This window comes from Podarcis bocagei (genome assembly GCF_964188305.1).
Source record: "Podarcis bocagei genome assembly, chromosome: 18".
Lineage (NCBI taxonomy): Eukaryota > Metazoa > Chordata > Lepidosauria > Squamata > Lacertidae > Podarcis > Podarcis bocagei.
In genome coordinates, this window is record NC_138144.1 from 3,681,377 (window position 1) to 3,702,818 (window position 21,442).

The 21,442-nt window shown below is 48.5% G+C and overlaps 1 protein-coding gene across 2 annotated transcripts in view; it reads left to right on the plus strand.

The window, feature by feature from the left end:
- The window catches only part of SHC2 (SHC adaptor protein 2), a 42,827-nt gene extending 23,096 nt beyond the window's left edge, over positions 1-19,731 (plus strand). Inside the window, exons 6-13 of one of the 2 annotated variants that reach the window (XM_081177762.1) lie at positions 5,020-5,071; positions 7,610-7,736; positions 9,597-9,777; positions 10,719-10,785; positions 11,769-11,933; positions 14,488-14,804; positions 16,340-16,471; positions 19,359-19,731. In XM_081177762.1, coding sequence (XP_081033888.1) covers positions 5,020-5,071; positions 7,610-7,736; positions 9,597-9,777; positions 10,719-10,785; positions 11,769-11,933; positions 14,488-14,804; positions 16,340-16,468 — 1,038 coding nt within the window. In that variant the 3' untranslated portion in view covers positions 16,469-16,471; positions 19,359-19,731. The remainder of the gene's footprint in view (positions 1-5,019; positions 5,072-7,609; positions 7,737-9,596; positions 9,778-10,718; positions 10,786-11,768; positions 11,934-14,487; positions 14,805-16,339; positions 16,472-19,358) is intronic. The other variant, XM_081177761.1, reaches the window with a different exon arrangement.
- Positions 19,732-21,442: the final 1,711 nt, after the last annotated feature.

Genomic DNA, 21,442 nt, shown 5'->3' on the forward strand with positions numbered 1-21,442 from the left:
CTTTCTCCTCCTGCGATGAGGCCGCATTTTAATATTTTAACGTTTCAATATTTTAATGTTGTATTTTAATCTTGTTTTTAAGTTGTGTTCATTCAACTTGTTTAGTATTATTGCTTGTTAGCTGCCCTGAGCCCGGCCTTGGCTGGGGAGGGCGGGGTATAAATAAAAATTATGATGATGATGATGATGATGATTTAATGGGTAACTTTGGAAGCAAGTCGATTCTTCCTGGGAGGGTGTCTGAGGGTCTCCATCTCATGAGGTGGTGGAAGATTGCCACAACTTTTGCTGCGCCATCAGCTCTGAAGGTGGAAGGGCTAGAAGCCAGTGGGAGGTGGATTTGCAGGAAGTCTCAGAGCCCCTGGACCCCCAAACCACCCCCCTTGTACCCTGGACGCCTCCCTTGAAAGGGTGAAAAAGCACCCCAGCCCTAGAGCAGCACCCTTATTTGTGGCCATGATCCGTAGGGGGACACCATCGGGGAGAGTCGCTGGCACAAACAAGGGGAGCAGCGGTAAGGCTGCTTTGAGCAGGGCCCAGGCAAGGGGATGCAAGTGGCGCTGTGGGTTAAACCACAGACCCTAGGGCTTGCCGATCAGAAGGTCGGCGGTTCGAATCCCTGTGACAGGGTGAGTTCCCGCTGCTCGGTCCCTGCTCCTGCCCACCTAGCAGTTCGGAAGCATGTCAAAGTGCAAGTAGATAAATAGGTACCACTCTGGAGGGAAGGTAAACGGCATTTCCGCGCGCTGCTCTGGTTCGCCAGAAGTGGCTTCATCCTGCTGGCCACATGACCTGGAAGCTGTACGCCGGCTCCCTCAGCCAATAAAGCGAGAAGAGAGCGGCAACCCTAGAGTTGTCCACGACTGGACCTAATGGTCAGGGGTCCCTTTACCTTTATCTATCCAAACTTTCCATGTTGACAACACACTTTTTGGACGTGTGACACAGACAAGATGATCCTTGGGGTCTCTTCCAATTCTACAATTATATGATTTCACGAAACCCCCTGTTCCTGTTTTTGTGGGCAGAGGCTTTCGTAAAATCACAGAATCTTTAGAGCTGGAAGGGACCCGAGAGTAAACGGCGTTTCCGTGCACTGCTCTGGTTCGCCAGAAGCGGCTCAGTCCTGCTGGCCACATGACCCGGAAGCTGTACGCCGGCTCCCTCGGCCAGTAAAGCGAGATGAGCGCCGCAACCCCAGAGTCATCCACGACTGGACCTAATGGTCAGGGGTCCCTTTATCTTTACCTTTAGTACCTTGGATCCCCAAAGCCTTGCAAGTTGAAGCTGTGCATTGCTTTCTGAATGTTTTGGAAGTTGAACAGACTTCCAAAACGGATTCCCTTTAAGGCAAGAAGAAAACCTTGGAGGGAGGCTACAGCGATATAAGATCAGACTGAAGGAAAGATTAAGAAGACATATGTGTGACAGAACTAATTTAGAAGTTGCTGGAAAACTTTGGACATTGGGATGCAGAAAGGGGAGGTAGGGGGAGTCCGAGAAACAAGGTTTATGAAAAAAAAAGGTCATGAAACTATACGTGTTTGTATGTCTTTTTATATGTTTGTATTGTTTTAAATTTTTTTGTAAAATCAATAAAAAATTATATATATATATATATATATATATATATATATATATATATATATATATATAAAAGGAAACCTTGGAGGGAGGTCAAGGTGGGAGTTCAGGACCACGGACAGCACTCCAGCAGCTGAGTCCAGGTTGCCTCAGCAAAGCCCTTGAGCAACTGAGTCTGCTTTATAGCAAGGCGATGTAGTCACTGATAGGATGCCCCATCTGTCTGAGTGCAACCTGCTGGATCGTTAAAGGGCTGAGGTATTCTGTTGCACCTGCCAACTCCTTCAGCGTATTATTATTTATGTAAAAGAAGTGATTCTGGCAAGAGAAGCGATGCAAACAGACTTCATGAGCCAACAGTGTGACGCGGCAGCTAAAAAAGCCAGTGCAATTCTGGGCTGCATCAATAGGAGTATAGCATCTAGATCAAGGGAAGTAATAGTGCCACTGTATTCTGCTCTGGTCAGACCTCACCTGGAGTACTGTGTCCAGTTCTGGGCACCACAGTTCAAGAAGGACACTGACAAACTGGAACGTGTCCAGAGGAGGGCAACCAAAATGGTCAAAGGCCTGGAAACGATGCCTTATGAGGAACGGCTAAGGGAGCTGGGCATGTTTAGCCTGGAGAAGAGGAGGTTAAGGGGTGATATGATAGCCATGTTCAAATATATAAAAGGATGTCACATAGAGGAGGGAGAAAGGTGGTTTTCTGCTGCTCCAGAGAAGCGGACACAGAGCAATGGATCCAAACTACAAGAAAGAAGATTCCCCCTAAACATTAGGAAGAACTTCCTGACAGTAAGAGCTGTTTGACAGTGGAATTTGCTGCCAAGGAGTGTGGTGGAGTCTCCTCCTTTGGAGGTCTTTAAGCAGAGGCTTGACAACCATATGTCAGGAGTGCTCTGATGGTGTTTCCTGCTTGGCAGGGGGTTGGACTCGATGGCCCTGGTGGTCTCTTCCAACTCTATGATTCTATGATTCTTTATTATGTGTCTCATGGAACTAGTGTGAGGGACACGAGTGGTGCTGCGGTCTAAACCACTGAGCCCCTTGGGCTTGCCGATCAAAAGGTTGGCGGTTCGAATCCCCGCGACGGAGTGAGTGAGCTCTGTCCCAGCTCCTGCCAACCTAGCAGTTCAAAAGCACGCCAGCGCAAGTAGATAAATAGGTACCGCTCCAGTGTGGTACCAATAGGTACCACAGTGTTTCTGTGCGCTCTGGTTTCCGTCACGGTGTCTCGTTGCACCAGAAGCGGTTTAGTCCCACTGGCCACATGACCCAGAAAGCTGTCTGTGGACCAACTCCCTCGGCCTGAAAGCGAGATGAGCACCGCAACGCCCTAGTCGCCTTGGACTGGACTTAACCGTCCAGGGGTCCTTTACCTTTACCTTGGTGTGGTGTATTGGTTAGAGTGCAAGATTACATTCTGGTACGGCAGGGTTTGCATCCCCACTCAGCCAGGTACATGCACTCGGTGATGTTTGGTGACCCTCATCTCTGGCTAAGACGACTTTGCAATGGGAAGGGAGAAAACCACACATGCCTCATTGGGCTCCTTGCAGGAAATAAATATAACCATAAATGTAAATAAGTGCAGGAGCACTTTTTTTTTGTAGCTGGTGGTATGATTTACAACTTGCCATTTTGCAGGTATCTTCCATCATCCATAGGGACACGGGTGGCGATGTGGGTTAAACCACAGAGCCTAGGACTTGCCGATCAGAAGGTCGGCGGTTCGAATCCCTGCGACGGGGTGAGCTCCCATTGCTCGGTCCCTTCTCCTGCCCACCTAGCAGTTTGAAAGCACCTCAGAGCGCAAGTAGATAAATAGGTACCGCTCCAGCGGGAAGGTAAACGGCGTTTCCGTGTGCTGCTCTGGTTCACCAGAAGTGGCTTAGTCCTGCTGGCCACATGACCCGGAAGCTGTACGCTGGCTCCCTCGGCCAATAAAGCGAGATGAGCGCCGCAACCCTAGAGTCGGTCACTACTGGACCTAATGGTCAGGGGTCCCTTTACCTTTACCTTACCCATCATCCATTGCTGCTTCATTCTTGTGACCAAAGTCTACAAGATTGCTTGTGTCTTTCATCCCTGGGGAACTTGCGTTCCATAATCATTGTAACTGCGCCAAACAAAGCATTGTTGTTTGAATGTATTTATATTCTGCCTTTCTCTCAAATTGGGATTCAAGGCAGCTCCCAGCGTTTACAAACACACAGAATATTGGAAAAAAACTAGTTGGAGGTAATTTGGATTCAGCAGAACACATTTGAAACCGGGAATTAAAATTAAAAGCAACATCACCTTAGTTTCCCAAGGCCTGTCTGAATAAGGATGTCTTTGCCTACTAGTGAAAGTATAACAAGGAGGAAACCAATCTGGCCTCTTGGGAGGGGGATTCTGCAATATGGGGGCTGCCACAGAAAAGGCCCTGTCTCTCGTGCCACCACCAACCGTGTCTCTGATGTTGATGAGACCAGGAGGAGGTGCTCAACCGAGGACCTTAGCGCTTGGGCAGATGCATGCTGTGCTCAGATTTAAAACAGAAATCCTACATGAATACATAAATGTGTTTCTTCCTCCGCCTTTCTCCCTCTTCAGCTGTCGTTTCTGCTAATGAGAGTCAGTGGGGTAGAAGAGCTGGAAATAACGCAAATATATTTCACATTTGGCAACCGATGTATCCCTTTGGTTTCAGATAGTTTCTGTTGTTGTTTAGTCATTTAGTCGTGTCCGACTCTTCGTGACCCCCTGGACCAGAGCACGCCAGGCCCTCCTGTCTTCCACCGCCTCCCGCAGTTTGGTCAGACTCATGTTTGTAGCTTCGAGAACACTGTCCCACCATCTCGTCCTCTGTCGTCCCCTTCTCCTTGTGCCCTCCATCTTTCCCAACATCAGGGTCTTTTCCAGGGAGTCTTCTCTTCTCATCAGGTGGCCAAAGTCTTGGAGCCTCAGCTTCAGGATCTGTCCTTCCAGTGAGCACTCAGGGCTGATTTCCTTCTGAATGGAGAGGTTTGATCTCCTTGCAGTCCATGGGACTCTCGAGTCTCCTCCAGCACTAGAATTCAAAAGCATCCATTCTTCGGCGATCAGCCTTCTTTACGGCCCAGCTCTCATTTCCATACATCACTACTGGGAAAACCATAGCTTTAACTATACGGACCTTTGTCGTTCAGATAGTAGATGAGTCTCAAAAACCCGGGACATGCATCTTGCTCTCAGGAGGGTTATTTTGGTCAGAATTGAGTATAAATTCCAGAGTTAACTTCCTGTAAATGAAAATTGGTGTCCTGGGCTTCTTATATTTCTTATACCATGTACTGTCTGAAACCAAAGGGAGACAATGGCTGCCAGATGTGATTTCCTTCCCAGCTCTCCTGCTCCACTCTATCTTTCACCCCTTAACTCTCCTTTCTTCATTGGACTTTTGGACAGGACACAACTGACTACGTGGCTTACGTTGCAAAGGACCCCATCAATCAACGAGGTGAGAGAAACCCCACAATGAGGGGCTTGAGGAAAGGACTGGCACTCCCCCCCCCCCCGGTTGTTCTGAAAACTTGATCATGCAATACGAACGCTAAGTATTTCTTACAGCAATTTGCAAGGATCAAAATTTGTGCCCTGTGTGGTCCACCTGTCTCGTATCTCCTTCAGTCCCCCAACACAAGCAAGGGCACCTTTCCAAAAACCCCTAAGAAAAGGTTTCTTCAAAGCCTCTTTGCTATCAAAGAAGAGCCACCTACACAGGTGTCTAAGTGAGAAGAGAAAGTAAGCTTTGCTATTTAGCAGTTATATCTAATTTAAGGGATGCGGGTGGCGCTGTGGGTTGAACCACAGAGCCTAGGACTTGCCGATCAGAAGGTTGGCGGTTCGAATCCCCGCGATGGGGTGATCTCCCGTTGCTCGGTCCCTGCTCCTGCCAACCTAGCACGTCAAAGTGCAAGTAGATAAATAGGTACCGCTCTGGAGGGAAGGTGAACGGCGTTTCCGTGCACTGCTCTGGTTCGCCAGAAGCGGCTTAGTCCTGCTGGTCACATGACCTGGAAGCTGTACGCCGGCTCCCTTGGCCAGTAAAGCGAGATGAGCGCCGCAACCCCAGAGTCGGTCACGACTGGACTAATGGTCAGGGGTCCCTTTACCTTTACCTTTACCTTTAGCTATTTGTTTGGTACCAGAGCTTTCTCTGTCGCCACAAGGGAATGGCAGCCCAAATGAGATGGTGGAAGCAGAATCAGGGTTGCTCATCATTGTGCTTGAGTGAGGTCAGGACGCTGGACAGAACTTGGGGTGATGGGCCAGGGTTTAAGAGCAATTGCTTCAGGACAACGGACAGCAACCCCGCAGCTACCGTATTTTTCATCCCATAGGACGCTCCGTCCCATAGGACGCACCTAGTTTTTTTGGGGGGAAATAAAGGAATTTCCCCCCTTTATTTCCCCCCCAAAAGCAGGTCGGGGAAACCGAACAAGGTCGAGGAACAGCGGGATGGCGGCGCTGCGCCTCCCTGCTGTCCCCCGAGCTTGTAGGGCTGGCCGATGTCTGCCCGGCGCGAGGGGCGCTCTGTTTCAGGGCGCCCTGCCCGCCGGGCGGCAGGCTGCTACCCGCAGCGTGGGGAGCCCTGCGGGGAACTCCTGCAGGGCTCCTCACGCTGCGGATGTGTTCCCGAAGCCCCGGGCGCTCTGCTTTCAGCGCGCCCGGCGCTCCGGGAAGCAGGCTGCTATCCGCAGCTTAGACAGCCCTGCAGGAACTCCTGCAGGGCTGCCTAGGCTGCGGATGTCTTCCTGAAGCCTGGAGAGCGAGAGGGGTCGGTGCGCACCGACCCCTCTTGCTCTCCAAGCTTCAGCGAAAGCCTGCATTCGCCCCATAGGACGCACCCAGATTTCCCCTTCATTTTTGGAGGGGAAAAAGTGTGTCCTATAGGGCGAAAAATACGGTATTTGAGAAAGGGAACAAGTTGCATCAGCACCAGCTTCCTGCAAGCAGTTCAGGGGTGGATTTTATATATATATATATATATATATATATATATATATATATATATACACACACACACACACACACACACACACACACACACACACACGGATTTATATAATTCAGAAACAATGGAAATGGAAATGTTTAAATGATTATTTATGTAGACAAGGATTAAGTGTAAGGTATTGGCTGTGTGTTTAGAATAGATTTATGAAAGATTTAGAAAACTTCTTGGTTAGAATATTCGTATGAGATTGTATGGGGAAAATGCGGAATAACAGATTCAGATTTGCTTAAAATGCATATAGGAAGTGCAGTGTAAGCGGTGGAAGTCAAACAATGAAGTTTTATTGTTGAGATATTTGTGGAGTGAATTTGGAGGAAGTTCTTCCAGTTTTTCTTCTTTTTTGCAATTTCTTTTCCTTTTCTTCCTTTTCTCTTTTATGTTCTTTTTTATATATGTGTGCTGATCTGAAAAAAACACGTAGGTATGCATTTGTATGTATTTTGCTTGTATTTTGTAATAATTATGTTAAATAAAATATTTATATTTTTTTTAAAAAAAGCAGTTCAGGGTTGGGATAGCCCTGGCCAGAGTGTTTACCGTATTTTTTCCTCTAGAAGACTCACTTTTTCCCTCCTAAAAAGTAAGGGGAAATGTGTGTGCGTCTTATGGAGCGAATGCAGGCTGCGCAGCTATCCCAGAAGCCAGAACAGCAAGAGGGATCGCTGCTTCCACTGCGCAGCGATCCCTCTTGCTGCTCTGGCTTCTGAGATTCAGAATTTTTTTTTTCTTGTTTTCCTCCTCCAAAAACCAGGTGTGTCTTGTGGTCTGGTGCGTCTTATAGAGCGAAAAATACGGTATACTGTAACCTTCTGCTTCGAATGCAGTCTAAGTTTTACATTCAACCTTTGAGCAGCTGTGTCATTCTACTGGGTCGTGTTGAGCTTGTCATCAAGCTGTGTGAGTGTTGAGTAACTCATCTCTCTCTCTCTCTCTCTCTCTCTCTCTCTCTCTCTCTCTCTCTCTCTCTCTGATTGGCAGCCTGCCACATCTTGGAATGTTGTGACGGGCTGGCGCAGAGTGTCATCAATACCGTGGGGCAAGCTTTCGAGCTCCGGTTTAAGCAATATCTCCACAGCCCCCCCAAGGCTATGGGGCTGCAGGATAGGTATGTATCTCAGACTCCAAACCTCTCCAGGGCAATTCTCCAGCAACGATAAAAAAGTGCATATTGACACCAGCTGCGCATGAAAAGGAAAATATGAATTAAAATAGCATGAAATATGCATTACGGTAAGGGGGTGGGGGGACGCGGGTGGCGCTGTGGGTTAAACCACAGAGCCTAGGACTTGCCGATCAGAAGGTCGGCGGTTCGAATCCACGCGACGGTGTGAGCTGCCGTTGCTCGGTCCCTGCTCCTGCCAACCTAGCAGTTCGAAAGCACGTCAAAGTGCAAGTAGATAAATAGGTACCACTCCAGCGGGAAGGGAAACGGCGTTTCCGTGCACTGTTCTGGTTTGCCAGAAGCGGCTTATTCATGCTGACCACATGACCCGGAAGCTGTATGCCAGCTCCCTCGGCCAGTAAAACGAGATGAGCGCCACAACCCCAGAGTCGGCCACGACTGGACCTAATGGTCAGGGGTCCCTTTACCTTTACCTTTACCTTAAAGGGGTGGGGGAAGCAATGTAATTTCAAACTCTGTCAAAACATTTCATGAGGTCTTTAAAAACGTTTCAGTGCAGTTCGTGAAGAGATGTTGAAATGGGGCAAACCGAACTGGTTCGGGGGGGGGGGACTGAAAGAAATTGAAGCTGGAAGGTTCAGGGCAGAGAAAAGAAAGGATTTATTGATGCAACACATGGTTGAAACTGTGCAACTTGCAGCAGCAGTGGCCACCAGCTAAGATGGCTTTGAAAGAGGAGATAGCTCTTTTTATGTTTTTAAACTAAAATGAACAAACTCCTGTGTTGCGAAGAGAACATCAGCAATGTCTAGGCAACACAATGACCCTGAACATATGCAATAAACAATCTTTTATAGAATTCCTTCAAACCATAACAAGTCCAAAATGAATTCTTTAGTCTCAAAGTCTCTGAAAATCTTCTCTGAAGCGAGGTACCAGACTTTGCATGATGTGAAGATTTGTGTATTCACCAAATTTTTCATTTACATTCATTCATTCGAAATAAGATGGGTTTATGAAGCAATTCTATATCCTCCAACCACGCTGACGAAGAATTCTGCGAAACAGTAGTCAATATCTGCAATCACTCTTCAGTGTTGGACATCATATTTGGTGAATACACAAAGCTTCACAGCTTCTCTGTCATCGTACAAAGTGTGGTACCTCACTTCATTTGAAGATTTTCAGAGACTTTGAGACTAAAGATTTCATTTTGGACTTGTTACGGTTTGAAGGAATTTTATAAAAGGTTGTTTATTGCATATGTACGTGGTCATCGTGGGGACACGGGTGGCGCTGTGGGTTAAATCACAGAGCCTAGGACTTGCCGATCAGAAGGTCGGCGGTTCGAATCCCTGCAATGACGGGGTGAGCTCCCGTTGCTCGGTCCCTGCTCCTGCCAATCTAGCAGTTCGAAAGCACGTCATAATGCAAGTAGATAAATAGGCACCACTCCAGCGGGAAGGGAAACGGCGTTTCCGTGCGCTGCTCTGGTTCGCCAGAAGAGGCTTAGTCATGCTGGCCGCATGACCCGGAAGCTGTATGCCGGCTCCCTCGGCCAGTAAAGCGAGATGAGCTCCGCAACCCCAGAGTCGGCCACGACTGGACCTAGTGGTCAGGGGTCCCCTTGACCTTTACCCTTATGGTCATCATGTTGCCTAGACATTGCTGACTTAAACAAAAATGGGCAGGTTCACCCATCTGTACTTTGAGGGCAGTTCCACCGTTGCTGGAATGAGATAAATAAAAGATACTCAGCTTTGTAGTTCAGGTGGAATCTCATTGGTCGCTTGTTGTGTCACATGACCCCCTCCTCCCCTCCCAATTTATCTTCCCGGCCAGGGCAATGGGAACAGAAGACTCTGCATGGGGAGAGGACGAAGAAGCCTCAGAACACGACTATTACAACAGCATTCCAGGAAAGGAACCGCCCATTGGTGGGCTGGTGGACTCCCGCCTTCAGCGTGGCCCCTCCCTCAGCCGCGCCCATTCCCAGCTCTCCTGCGCCAGTCATTTTAGCCAGGTGACCACAAATTGCCCTTCACAAGTACAGTGGTGCCCTGCAAGACGAATGCCTCGCAAGACGGAAAACCCGCTAGATGAAAGAGTTTTCCGTTTTGGAGGTGCTTCGCAAAACGAATCTCCTATGGGCTTGCTTCACAAGACGAAAATGTCTTGCGAGTTCCTGCGGGTTTTTCCCCCTTCCCCCCTTTTTCTAAGCCGCTAAGCCGCTTATCAGCTGATCCGATAAGCCGCTAAAAGCCGCTAATAGCCGCTAATAGCGCTAATCCGCTAATCCGTCAATGGGCTTGCTTCGCAAGACGAAAAAACTGCTAGACGAAGAGAATCACAGAACGGATTCTTTTTGTCTTGCGAGGCACCACTGTATTATTCGTAAAAATGCAATCGCCTCCTTCCGAAAATGTACTTTCTGGGAACAGGTGTGTGAGTGCCACCTTTGAGCAATGGCCCCACGAGATTCGGAGCTTTGTAATCTTAATAATAATAATAATAATAATAATAATAATAATAATAATAATAATAATAATTTATTATTTATACCCCGCCCATCTGGCTGGGCTTCCCCAGCCACTCTGGGCGGCTTCCAGAAAAATATTAAAACACTGTAATACACCAAACATTAAAAGCTTCCCCAAACAGGGCTGCCTTCAGATGTCTTCTAAAAGCCTGGTAGTTGTTGTTCTCTTTGACATCTGGTGGGAGGGCGTTCCACAGGGAGGGTGCCACCACCGAGAAGGCCCTCTGCCTGGTTCCCTGTAACTTGGCTTCTTGCAGTGAGGGAACCGCCAGAAGACCCTCAGAGCTGAACCTCAGTGTCCGGGCAGAACAATGCGGGTGGAGATGCTCCTTCAGATATATTGGACCGATTGCCTAAGGAACCCACCTTTTTGGCCTTCCAGCCAAGCGTGACATCTGTTGTCTCCTCAATCTTCCGGTCTGTAGGTTGCGTCTCCGGCCAGGAGAGACCACAGCACTCCCTCCAACTTGAACTGGGACTCCGATGCTCACGGTAACTCATCACCACTTATTCCTCTTTCTGATTCTGTTCTCTAAGTGCTGCTCAGAGCTGGACCTCAGTGTCCGGGCTGGATGATGGGAGTGGAGACGCTCCTTCAGGTATACTGGGCCTTTGAGGCCGTTTAGGGCTTTCAAGGTCAGCACCAACACTTTAAATTGTGCTCGGAAACGTCCTGGGAGCCAATATAGGTCTTTCAGGACCAGTGTTATGTGGTCTCGGCGACCGCTCCCAGTCCCCAGTCTAGCTGCCGCATTCTGGATTAGTTGTAGTTTCTGGGTCACCTTCAAAAGTAGCCCCACGTAGAGCGCATGGCAGTACAGTGGTACCTCGGGTTACATACGCTTCAGGTTACAGACTCCACTAACCCAGAAATAGTACCTCGGGTTAAGAACTTTGCTTCAGGATGAGAACAGTCGTGGTGGCGCGGCGGCAGTGGGAGGCCCCATTAGCTAAAGTGGTGCTTCAGGTTAAGAACAGTTTAAGGTTAAGAACGGACCTCTGGAACGAATTACCGTATTTTTCGCTCTATAACACGCACCCAACCATAACACGCACATAGTTTTTAGAGGGGGAAAATCCGTAGGCATGCCACCCGTAGGCATTCCCTCCATAACACGCACAAACATTTCTCCTTACTTTCTAGGAGGAAAAAAGTGAGTGTTATGGTGCAAAAAATACGGTAAGTACTTAACCGAGGTACCACTGTAGTGCAAGCGGGAGATAACCAGAGCATGCACCACTCTGGTGAGACACTCTGCTGGCAGGGAGGGTCTCATCCTGCGTACCAGATGGAGCTGGTAGACAGCCGCCCTGAACACAGAATTGACCTGCGCCTCCATGGACAGCTGTGAGCCCAAAATGACTCCCAGGCTGCGCAACTGGTCCTTCGGGGGCACAGTGACCCCATTTAGGACCAGGGAGTCCTTATGGTGAGCTGCGAAAGCTAGACAACACGGTGTGGTTGTGTCTTCCAGGCCAGAGCTGTGATGGGTACGTCCAGGCAGATGGGAAACCCCTGGGCTCCCAAGACTATGAAGAGCACATGTATGTGAACACGCAGAACCTGGACAACTGGGAGGCGGAGGCTGGCTTGCACCGAGCGGCTGATGAAAGCCCCACAAAGGACCTCTTTGATATGAGTAAGAAAGTGATATGAGTAAGAAAATTTGCCTCGGCAGGACAGAACCTGACAGAAGTGTGCTACTCCCACCTGGCAGAACGGAACGATAATTTTTATTAATATCTCCTTCCCACACTGAATGGTGCTTGGGGCGAGTTGCGTAAGGATGGCAAGAGAAAATAAACACAACAGAAAGTGAGCCTGATGTGAGAGGGGGGAAGGAGTTTGTGGCAAGGAAAGGTTCTGGCCAGTGTGGTGTAGTGGTTAAGAGCGGTGGACTCGTAATCTGGGGAACCGGGTTCGCTTCCCCGCTCCTCCACCTGCAGCTGCTGGGTGACCTTGGGCTAGTCACGCTTCTCTGAAGTCTCTCAGCCCCACTCACCTCACAGAGTGTTTGTTGTGGGGGAGGAAGGGAGAGGAGAATGTTAGCTGCTTTGAGACTCCTTCTGGTAGTGATAAAGCAGGATATCAAATCCAAACTACTACTACTACTACTACTACTACTACTACTACTACTACTACTCTTCTTCTTCTTCTTCTTCTTCTTCTTCTTCTTCTTCTTCTTCTTCTTCTTCTTCTTCTTCTTCTTCTTCTTCCTCGTCCTCTTCCTGCCTCCCGCTCCCTTCATTGTTCTCCTCCTCTTTCTCCTCTCTCTCTTTTCTTTTCGATTCTATTTGTTCTAGATATTATTCTATTGTACAGTCGTACCTTGGATCCCCAACGCCTTGCGAGTCAAACGTTTTGGCTCCCGAACACCGCAAACCTCCCGGAAGTGCGTGTTCCAGTTTGCGAGCATTCTTTGGCAGCCAAACGTCCGACGCGACTTCCGCAGCTTCCGATTGGCCGCAGGAGCTTCCTGAAGCCAAGTGGAAGCCGCGCCTTGGTTTCCGAACGTTTTGGAAGTCGAACGGACTTCCGGAACGGACTGCGTTCAACTTCTGAGGTATGACTGTGTTGTGAAAAATTTGAAGGGCTCCTGGCGCCATTCCCTCCCCGACTTTCTGCGCTCAACGTGGACAGGGCAGTTGTCGCATTTAGGCCAAGTGCCTGAATTCTGCACCGAGAAAAGCTTCATCCAAGCCAGTGGTTCTCAACCTGTGAGTCCCCAGATGTTGTTGGACTACAACTCCCATCATCCCCGAGCTCTGGCCTTGCTAGCTAGGAGTGATGGGAGTTGTAGTCCAACAAGATCTGGAGACCCGCAGGTTGAGAACTGCTGATCTAAGCAAATAACAATGTAGTGGGTCAGGCATACTGACCACCCCTTGCACAGCCATTTCAGAAAATAGACCATGACTCAGTGCTGGAGCATCTGTGATTCATGCAGAAAGCCCGAGACTCAAACATAAACGGGATCTCCTTCTTTGGCGATCCCTCATAGCCAAGTAAGATTGTCTTCCACAAACACGGTTTGAACATGGAGCGACCTGGTCTGAACAAAGACATTGGATTCTTATCTCATTATACATGACTAAGCCATTTCTCACCTTCTCACCCCTTGCCTTTTCCTGTAAGACCTATTGCAGTGGTTAAGAGTCGTCAACAGGCTCATCTCAGCTATCTGCCAATCTCCCATTCCCACCACCCTTCTGAGTAATACCCCTCCCCACCTTCTCACTATATAGAAGGATCTGGCAACTTCTGTTTCAGTGTATCTGAAGAAGTGTGCATGCACACGAAAGCTCATACCAAGAACTAACTTAGTTGGCCTTTAAGGTGCTACTGGAAGGAATTTTTTTATTTTGACGGTTTTAACAGTGAGTCCGTAAGTGACTGCAGAGGCCAGTTCTGGATCCACACGTCCTTCCACAGTGGGGATGTAGGTTTCCAAGCGTGCCTTCCTCTTAGCACATTTCTCCCTTGCGTCCTGAGTTCGAGTGTCTTCAAAGCCCACAACACCTTTGGTCAAGGTTCTCCATCTGGAGCGCTCGCAGGCCAGTGTTCCCCAGTTGTCGGTGTTTATACTACATTTTTAAAGATTTCCCTTGAGAGAGAGTCTTTGAACCTCTTTTGTTGACCGCCAGCATTACGCTTTCCATTTTTAAGTTCGGAATAGAGTAGTTGCTTTGGAAGACGACAATCAGGCATCCGCACAACATGACCAGTCCAACGAAGTTGGTGTTGAAGAATCATCGCTTTGACACTCGGGATCTTTGCTTCTTCCAGGACACTGGCATTAGTTCGCCTGTCTTCTCAAGTGATGTGTCAAATACTTCGGAGACACCATTGATGGAATCAGAACTCAGGCAGTACCCCAGATCAATGTGCCGATGGTCTGACTCAGTGTTAGGCGACTTTCTATGCTCCTAAGGACAATGACCATAAGCTCACTCCAGATTTGACAGCAACAGCAAAGAGTCTGAGATGGCAGGTGTGGCTTCAGGACCACGGACAGCTCTAAGGCAGAGATGTGGGCATTCTAGGACCAGGATGGGGTGTGGAAACTAGTCTGCTAGTTCATTGCTCCACCCACTTTCTCCTCTGCCCCCATCCACCGCTGAAAAGTGGCCCCCTGGAAGGGAATGTGGCCCTTGACTCCCTGTCCTTGATTGAGTTCTTTTGGTTTCCCCCAGGGCCGTTTGAGGATGCTCTGAAGCTTCACGAATCCATGTCAGCTTGCGGCGCGGGTGTCGGTGGCGGCAGCCCGCCGATTGAGGACCAGTGGCCCAGCCCGCCCACCCGGAAGGCCCCCATCGCCCCCACGGAGGAGCAACTGAAGCAGGAACCCTGGTACCGCGGGAAGCTGAGCCGGAGGGATGCGGAGAAGCTGCTGCAGGTGGATGGGGATTTCCTGGTCAGGGACAGCGTCACTAACCCGGGACAATACGTCCTGACCGGGATGCAAAGCGGGCAGCCCAAGCACTTGCTCCTGGTGGACCCGGAAGGCGTGGTAAGCAGCCGAACCTCAATGAGTCTGGGTTTGCGGTTATGTGTGGCTGGACACTGAGGGCCCCATTGGTTTCAGTGGGTCTCCTCTGAGTCTGACGTGCCCTGGGCAGACGGGAGGGAAAAGGCACTTTGCACGCGCCTAGCGATACTTTTTAAAAATGTATTTTATTTAAGTTATTTGTATACCGCCCTTCATATATATATATATATATATATATATATATATATATATATATCCCAGGGCAGTTCACAATAAGAACACAACCATGCTGTTTAGATAATACTGAACATATACACAACCCAAAATCGGTTTTCAAATTCACCATGACACCAGTACCCACCCAGAAAGCAGAATTTTATAACATGGTCAAATTTCGGTGCTTAAAATAGAGCTTCCTTTGCTCTCAGATTAAATAAAAAGAAGTAAATTTTATTCAAAATACCTAATAACATGAAAAAGGAGCCCCAAAGACAACTTACGTTCTGCATAGAAATTTTCTGTATTTTAAGGCAACTTTTGTTTGGATGAAGACTTTTAGTATTTCATATCTGTATTGAATTTCCTAAGCATTCTGTATTTTATTGTCATAAATTGCTACTTCTGCCTGTCCGGAGCGATCTATAAATATAGGGGTGCATGCAGCGTTGCTCTTACACAGAGTAGACCCATTGAAGCGAATGAACACAGCGAACTTAGATTCATTAATTTCCATGGTCTGCTCCGAGTAGGACTTACCTCATTTCTTTCTTAAAATCTATACACAAAGGTGGTTTACCAAAAAAGATTATTAACCTTTCAAACTTTAATAACATCTGCCAGGGGGGTGGGCAGAGAGGATAAAACAATAAGATTACCAGGAAGAAAAATTAACAACAGGAATTTATAACTTATTTTAAAAGTCAAAATAAAAAGGTAAAGGGACCCCTGACCATTAGGTCCAGTCGTGGCCGACTCTGGGGTTGCGGCGCTCATCTCGCTTTACTGGCCGAGGGAGCCGGCGTACAGCTTCCGGGTATGTGGCCAGTAGGACTAAGCCGCTTCTGGCGAACCAGAGCAGCGCACGGAAACGCCATTTACCTTCCCGCCGGAGCGGTACCTATTTATCTACTTGGACTTTGAGGTGCTTTCGAACTGCTAGGTTGGCAGGAGCAGGGACCGAGCAACGGGAGCTCACCCCGCCGGGATTCGAACCGCCGACCTTCCGATCGGCAAGTCCTAGGCTCTGTGGTTTAACCCACAGCGCCACCCACGTCCCAAAGTCAAAATAGCAATAGGCTAAAAACAGATTCAAGCTCACATAAACTTTCGAAACATTTGGATGCATAACGGACTGGACCAAACTGGTGACCTGTTCCTTTAATGAAGGGCGTGGCCACAGGTGGGAGGGGACTGGGTCGGATGTTGGGTGTGGCTAAAGGAGCAGGGGGCGGAGCCTCAGGCCTGATTCTACCAATGCTTGCAAGATCTACGTGCTTGCGCTGTTTCTCCCATGGGCAAAGATTAAACCTCTTGCTCTCCTCACCTGTTTGCTTCAGGTGAGGACAAAGGATGCCTTGTTTGAGAACATCAGCCACCTGATAAACTACCACCTGCAGAACGAACAGCCCATAGTCGCCGCCGAAAGCGAGCTCCACCTGCGGCAGGCGGTAAGGTGGAAACAATGACGGGTAAGTACCCAATCTCTGCTCTGGTGGCATGATGTTGGTGCATCGTTGCATCGGTGGCTTGTGGAACTGACTGCCACTAGATGGAGGGGGATGCGCCATGAGCAGCGATGACTTCAAATAATGCTAAAATTAAACAAGGTTGCGCAACTCCATATAGAAGAGGCTTAGGTAAAGGTAAAAGGACCCCTGGCCATTAGGTCCAGTCCTGGCCGACTCTGGGGTTGTGGCGCTCATCTCGCTTTATTGGCTGAGGGAGCCGGTGTACAGCTTCCGGGTCATGCAGCCAGCATGACTAAGCCACTTCTGGAGAACCAGAGCAGCGCACAGAAACGCCCTTTACCTTCCCGCTGGAGTGGTACCTATTTATCTACTTGCACTTTGACGTGCTTTTGAACTGCTAGGTTGGCAGGAGCAGGGACCGAGCAACGGGAGCTCACCCCGTCATCGCGGGGATTCGAACCGCCGACCTTCTGATCGGCAAGTCCTAGGCTCTGTGATTTAACCCACAGCGCCACCCACGTCCCAGAAGAGGCTTACGTATAATTGAAATTGAAATATTGAATTACTTTATTGTCACTTGTACAACTTGTATACAGTGAGATTACATGAGCACCCCCCACTCAGCTCTCTTAGCCTTAATTCCCCTCGTTTACTGACGCACACCCACCAAACCTAAAAGTCAGTTGCCCTGTTGTTATCTTTTCATTCAGCAGCCTAACAGCCCACAAATATAATAATAATAATAATAATAATAATAATAATAATAATAATAATAATAATAATAATAATTTATTTGTACCCCGCCCATCTGGCTGGGTTTCCCCAGCCACTCTGGGCGGCTTCCACAAAGACCAAAAATACACTAAGATGTCACACATTAAAAACTTCCCTGAACAGAGCTGTCTTAAGATGTCTTCTGAATGTCAGGTGGTTGTTTATCTGTTTGACATCTGGCGGGAGGGCGTTCCACAGGGCGGGCGCCACTACCGAGAAGGCCCTCTGCCTGGTTCCCTGTAGCTTCACTTCTCGCAGTGAGGGAACCGCCAGAAGGCCCTCGGCGCTGGACCTCAGCGTCCGGGCAGAACAATGGGGGTGGAGACGCTCCTTCAGGGATACTGGGCCATTTAGGGCTTTCAAGGTCAGCACCAACACTTTGAATTGTGCTCGGAAACGTCCTGGGAGCCAATGCAGATCTCTCAGGACCGGTGTTATGTGGTCTCGGCAGCCGCTCCCAGTCACCAGTCTAGCTGCCGCATTCTGGATTAATTGTTGTTTCCGGGTCACCTTCAAAGGCAGCCCCATGGAGAGCGCATGGCAGTAGTCCAAGCGGGAGATAACTAGAAGCTGTTCTTTACCCTGTTGGTGCGACTAATCCTGCTTCTATATCTTCTGCCCGAGGGCAGGAGATCAAGAAAGCGCCGGCCAGGGTGTGACTCATCCCTGAGAATTTTCCTCACTCTCCTGAGGTAACGTTCTTCTGCTATTTCACCCAGCGGATTCATGGGACAGCCCATAACATCTTGTGCTGTATTCACCACCCTCTGTAGGCACTTCCTATCAGTTGATGTCAAACCAGCGTACCACACTGTGTTGCAGTAGAACCCTAAGACAGGGCGATATGGAGAACCTCAGGCCCTTGGAACCTTTCTATCTGGCCCTCATAAGTCTCCTCAGTCCACACCTCTCACTGGCCTTGCTTCACGCCCTTCTTGGAATTCTGACACTGCCTCATATTCATTTTTTAAGTATTTTTTTTTCCTCCAAGGAGGTCAGATTTGCTGTTTCCAAACACGCCACAACACGGTTCATCTGGTTTTTATTTGCGTCGCTGATTAATTTTTTAGAAAAACAAATGAGAAACACCACAAACTGATGCAGGAATGTGGAGGATCAAAGATGGAGACTGAAAAGATGAGGCAGAAAAAAATTAAAGGAAATAAGTACTGAGACCCCAAAGGTATTTTTTGGGGATGGAGACTATTCCCCCAAGGCAGATCTGAAAGAATCAGGATTGAGACTGCTGTTGTGACCACCCTGAACATCATACATACAGTGGTGCCTCGCAAGACGAAAAGAATCCGTTCTGTGATTCTCTTCGTCTAGCGGTTTTTTCGTCTTGCAAAGCAAGCCCATTGACGGATTAGCGGATTAGCGCTATTAGCGGCTTTTAGCGGCTTATCTGCTGATCGGATCATCTGATAAGCGGCTTAGCGGCTTAGAAAAGGGGGGGGGGAGGAAAAAACCCCAGCAGGAACTCGCAAGACATTGTCGTCTTGCGAAGCAAGCCCATAGGAAATTCGTTTTGCGAAGCACCTTCAAAACGGAAAACTCTTTCGTCTAGCGAGTTTTCCGTCTTGCGAGGCATTCGTCTTGCGGGGCACCACTGTAATGCTCTCTATCTTTTGAGAATTCAGCTAAACGGTGGTCTTGCCCTCGAGTTCTGCCTACTCAACGATATCTTTTTTATTTTCGTTTTTAATTTTTGGGCCACTGCCTCTTCTTTTCCAAGGATTTCGCGCCACGGCCCATAAACCTCCCCCTTTCCCATTTCCCACTCCTCCATCTTCTTGGCAACGTCTCCCTCAGAAGGACGGCTTGTCAAGTTACCTGTCAGTGCGCTGCTCTGGTTCGCCAGAAGCGGCTTAGTCCTGCTGGCCACATGACCCAGAAGCTGTACGCCGGCTCCCTCGGCCAATAAAGCGAGATGAGCGCCGCAACCCCAGAGTTGGCCACGACTGGAGCTAATGGTCAGGGGTCCCTTTACCTTTAAGGAAAATATCTTATTTTAAAAAGGGGGAGGGAGGAAGAAACCAGAGATCTGTGGAGCAGTGCAGAAACCACAAGGGGTCTTCCGTTGCTCCCCTTACTGAAATGTCTTTTTCATTAGGAATCTGGCCCTCTGCGCAGAAGAAGTCCCAGCCTTCCTACCAGCCCAATCTGAGACTGGAATCCTTGCTTTGCAGAAGCAGCAATCTATTGGCGGAGGAGAGGCATCGAGAGATCTGGAGTCAGAAATCCTGGATTCTGCCTGGATCGCCACCTTCCCGATTTGCTCTGCTCCAGCACCAGTCGCTCCCACTTTTTAACATTCTTTTTAAAGTCCAGCCATCTCCTTCTCCCACTCCAGATGTGGGGTGGAACGCTTTAAATCGGTCCAGGTGGCCTACACTGCAAGGAGGCCTGTGCCCAGCTTTCTAGCAAATCAGCTCAGAGTTGCTGAGGTTCCTCAGTTTTATTAAAAATGGGTTAGGGTTGGGGCAGGGAGCTGGGAGGCAGGAGGGAAGCTAAGCTAAGTCTCACTTTCTAGATGAAAATGGAGATTCCCGATTGGAATGAGAGGCAGCCTAGATGTTCTAGGGGCTGTCTGCCTCCGCCTGGGTTTGGAATCAACAACAGGCTTTTAAAATATATATATATAGGGCAATCCAGTTTCAAATCCAGTGAAGGGATCTTCTTCCCAAACAGCCTGCGACAAAAGCAGTCGAGGAACAACTGTGTGGTTCTCTAACCTCCTTTCCTGCAAAGTGTCTTCCTTTCTCTGAATTCTGGGGGTTTCTGGAGTCGCTGGAAGGGAAGAGAGAAGGGAGCAAATGATCTGGAACTGACCCTGCCTGTATTCCCCCCCCCCCCTCCTACAGACATTGGTGCTCCTTTCAGTTAATGGGAGTTTGGAAGGCTCCAACACGACATGTTTTATCTAAAAATTATCTCTTAGGACTGGCAGCTTTCGGGTCATGGTGGCTGAAAATTCCCCTCCTGTGCCACCAGGGGGTGCTGTGAGGCTAGGGCAGCATTTCAAAGTTGCTTCTCTTTTTCCAGTGCAAACAAACAAACCCGCCTTCTCTAGGCATGCCCCACTTGCTTCTCTCTGATCTATCACATTGCTGCCTGGATTTTTTATTTAAAAAAGAAACTCGTTTTGCCCATTCTCAGGCGAATGTCTTCAGAACTCTTAGCACATATATGAATAAATATGGCCTATTCTATCGCACAGTTATCCACGGAAGCATTTGATGTCCGGAAAGCACTGGCTGTTTTGAATATGTTTCTAATTAAACACGGAAATGCTTAACATTGCTCTTAAGTCTCTTTGTTTCCTCGTTTGTTTGATGGCTGTTGTTTTTCCTGCTCAAAAAATAAAATAAAAAAAATGTTCTGATGTACGCATCATTTAGACATTAACGTTTGATCTTCTGAATGTGACAGAAAAATCGAAACTCCTTTCTCGAAGACTTCTTTCAAGTATAGTGGTACCTTGGTTCTCAAACGCCTTGGTTCTCAAACACCTTGGTTCTGAAACGCCTTGGTTCTGAAACACCTTGGTTCCCAAACGCCTTGGTTCTCAAACGCCTTGGTTCCCAAACGTTTTTGCTATTTATTTTGCGTTTTTGTGGCTCTTTTGTTTTTGTGGCTGTGTGGGAACCCAGTCCAGCTACTGATGGACTGCTTGTGCGACTGCAGCACATTGTCTATTGCTTTCATTCTATGGATCAGTGGTCTCGTTTGACAGTAAAACCTATGTTAAATGGCTGTTTTAGGGGTTGTTTTTAAGAGTTTGGAACGGATTAATCCGTTTTGCATTACTTTCTATGGGAAAGCGCGCCTTGGTTTTGGAACGCTTTGGTTTTGGAACGGACTTCCAGAACGGATTAAGTTTGAGAACCAAAGTACCACTGTATTACTAAAGTTGGGTGCCTCTCCGCTCAGCAGTGGGACAGAAGGACAGATCCTGAAGCTGAGGCTCCAAGACTTTGGCCACCTCAGGAGAAGAGAAGACTCCCTGGAAAAGACCCTGATGTTGGGAAAGATGGAGGGCCCAAGGAGAAGGGACGACAGAGGACGAGATGGTGGGACAGTGTTCTCGAAGCGACCAGCATGAGTTTGACCAAACTGCGGGAGGCAGTGGAAGACAGGAGTGCCTGGCGTGCTTTGGTCCAGGGGGTCACAAAGAGGCGGACACGACTAAACAAC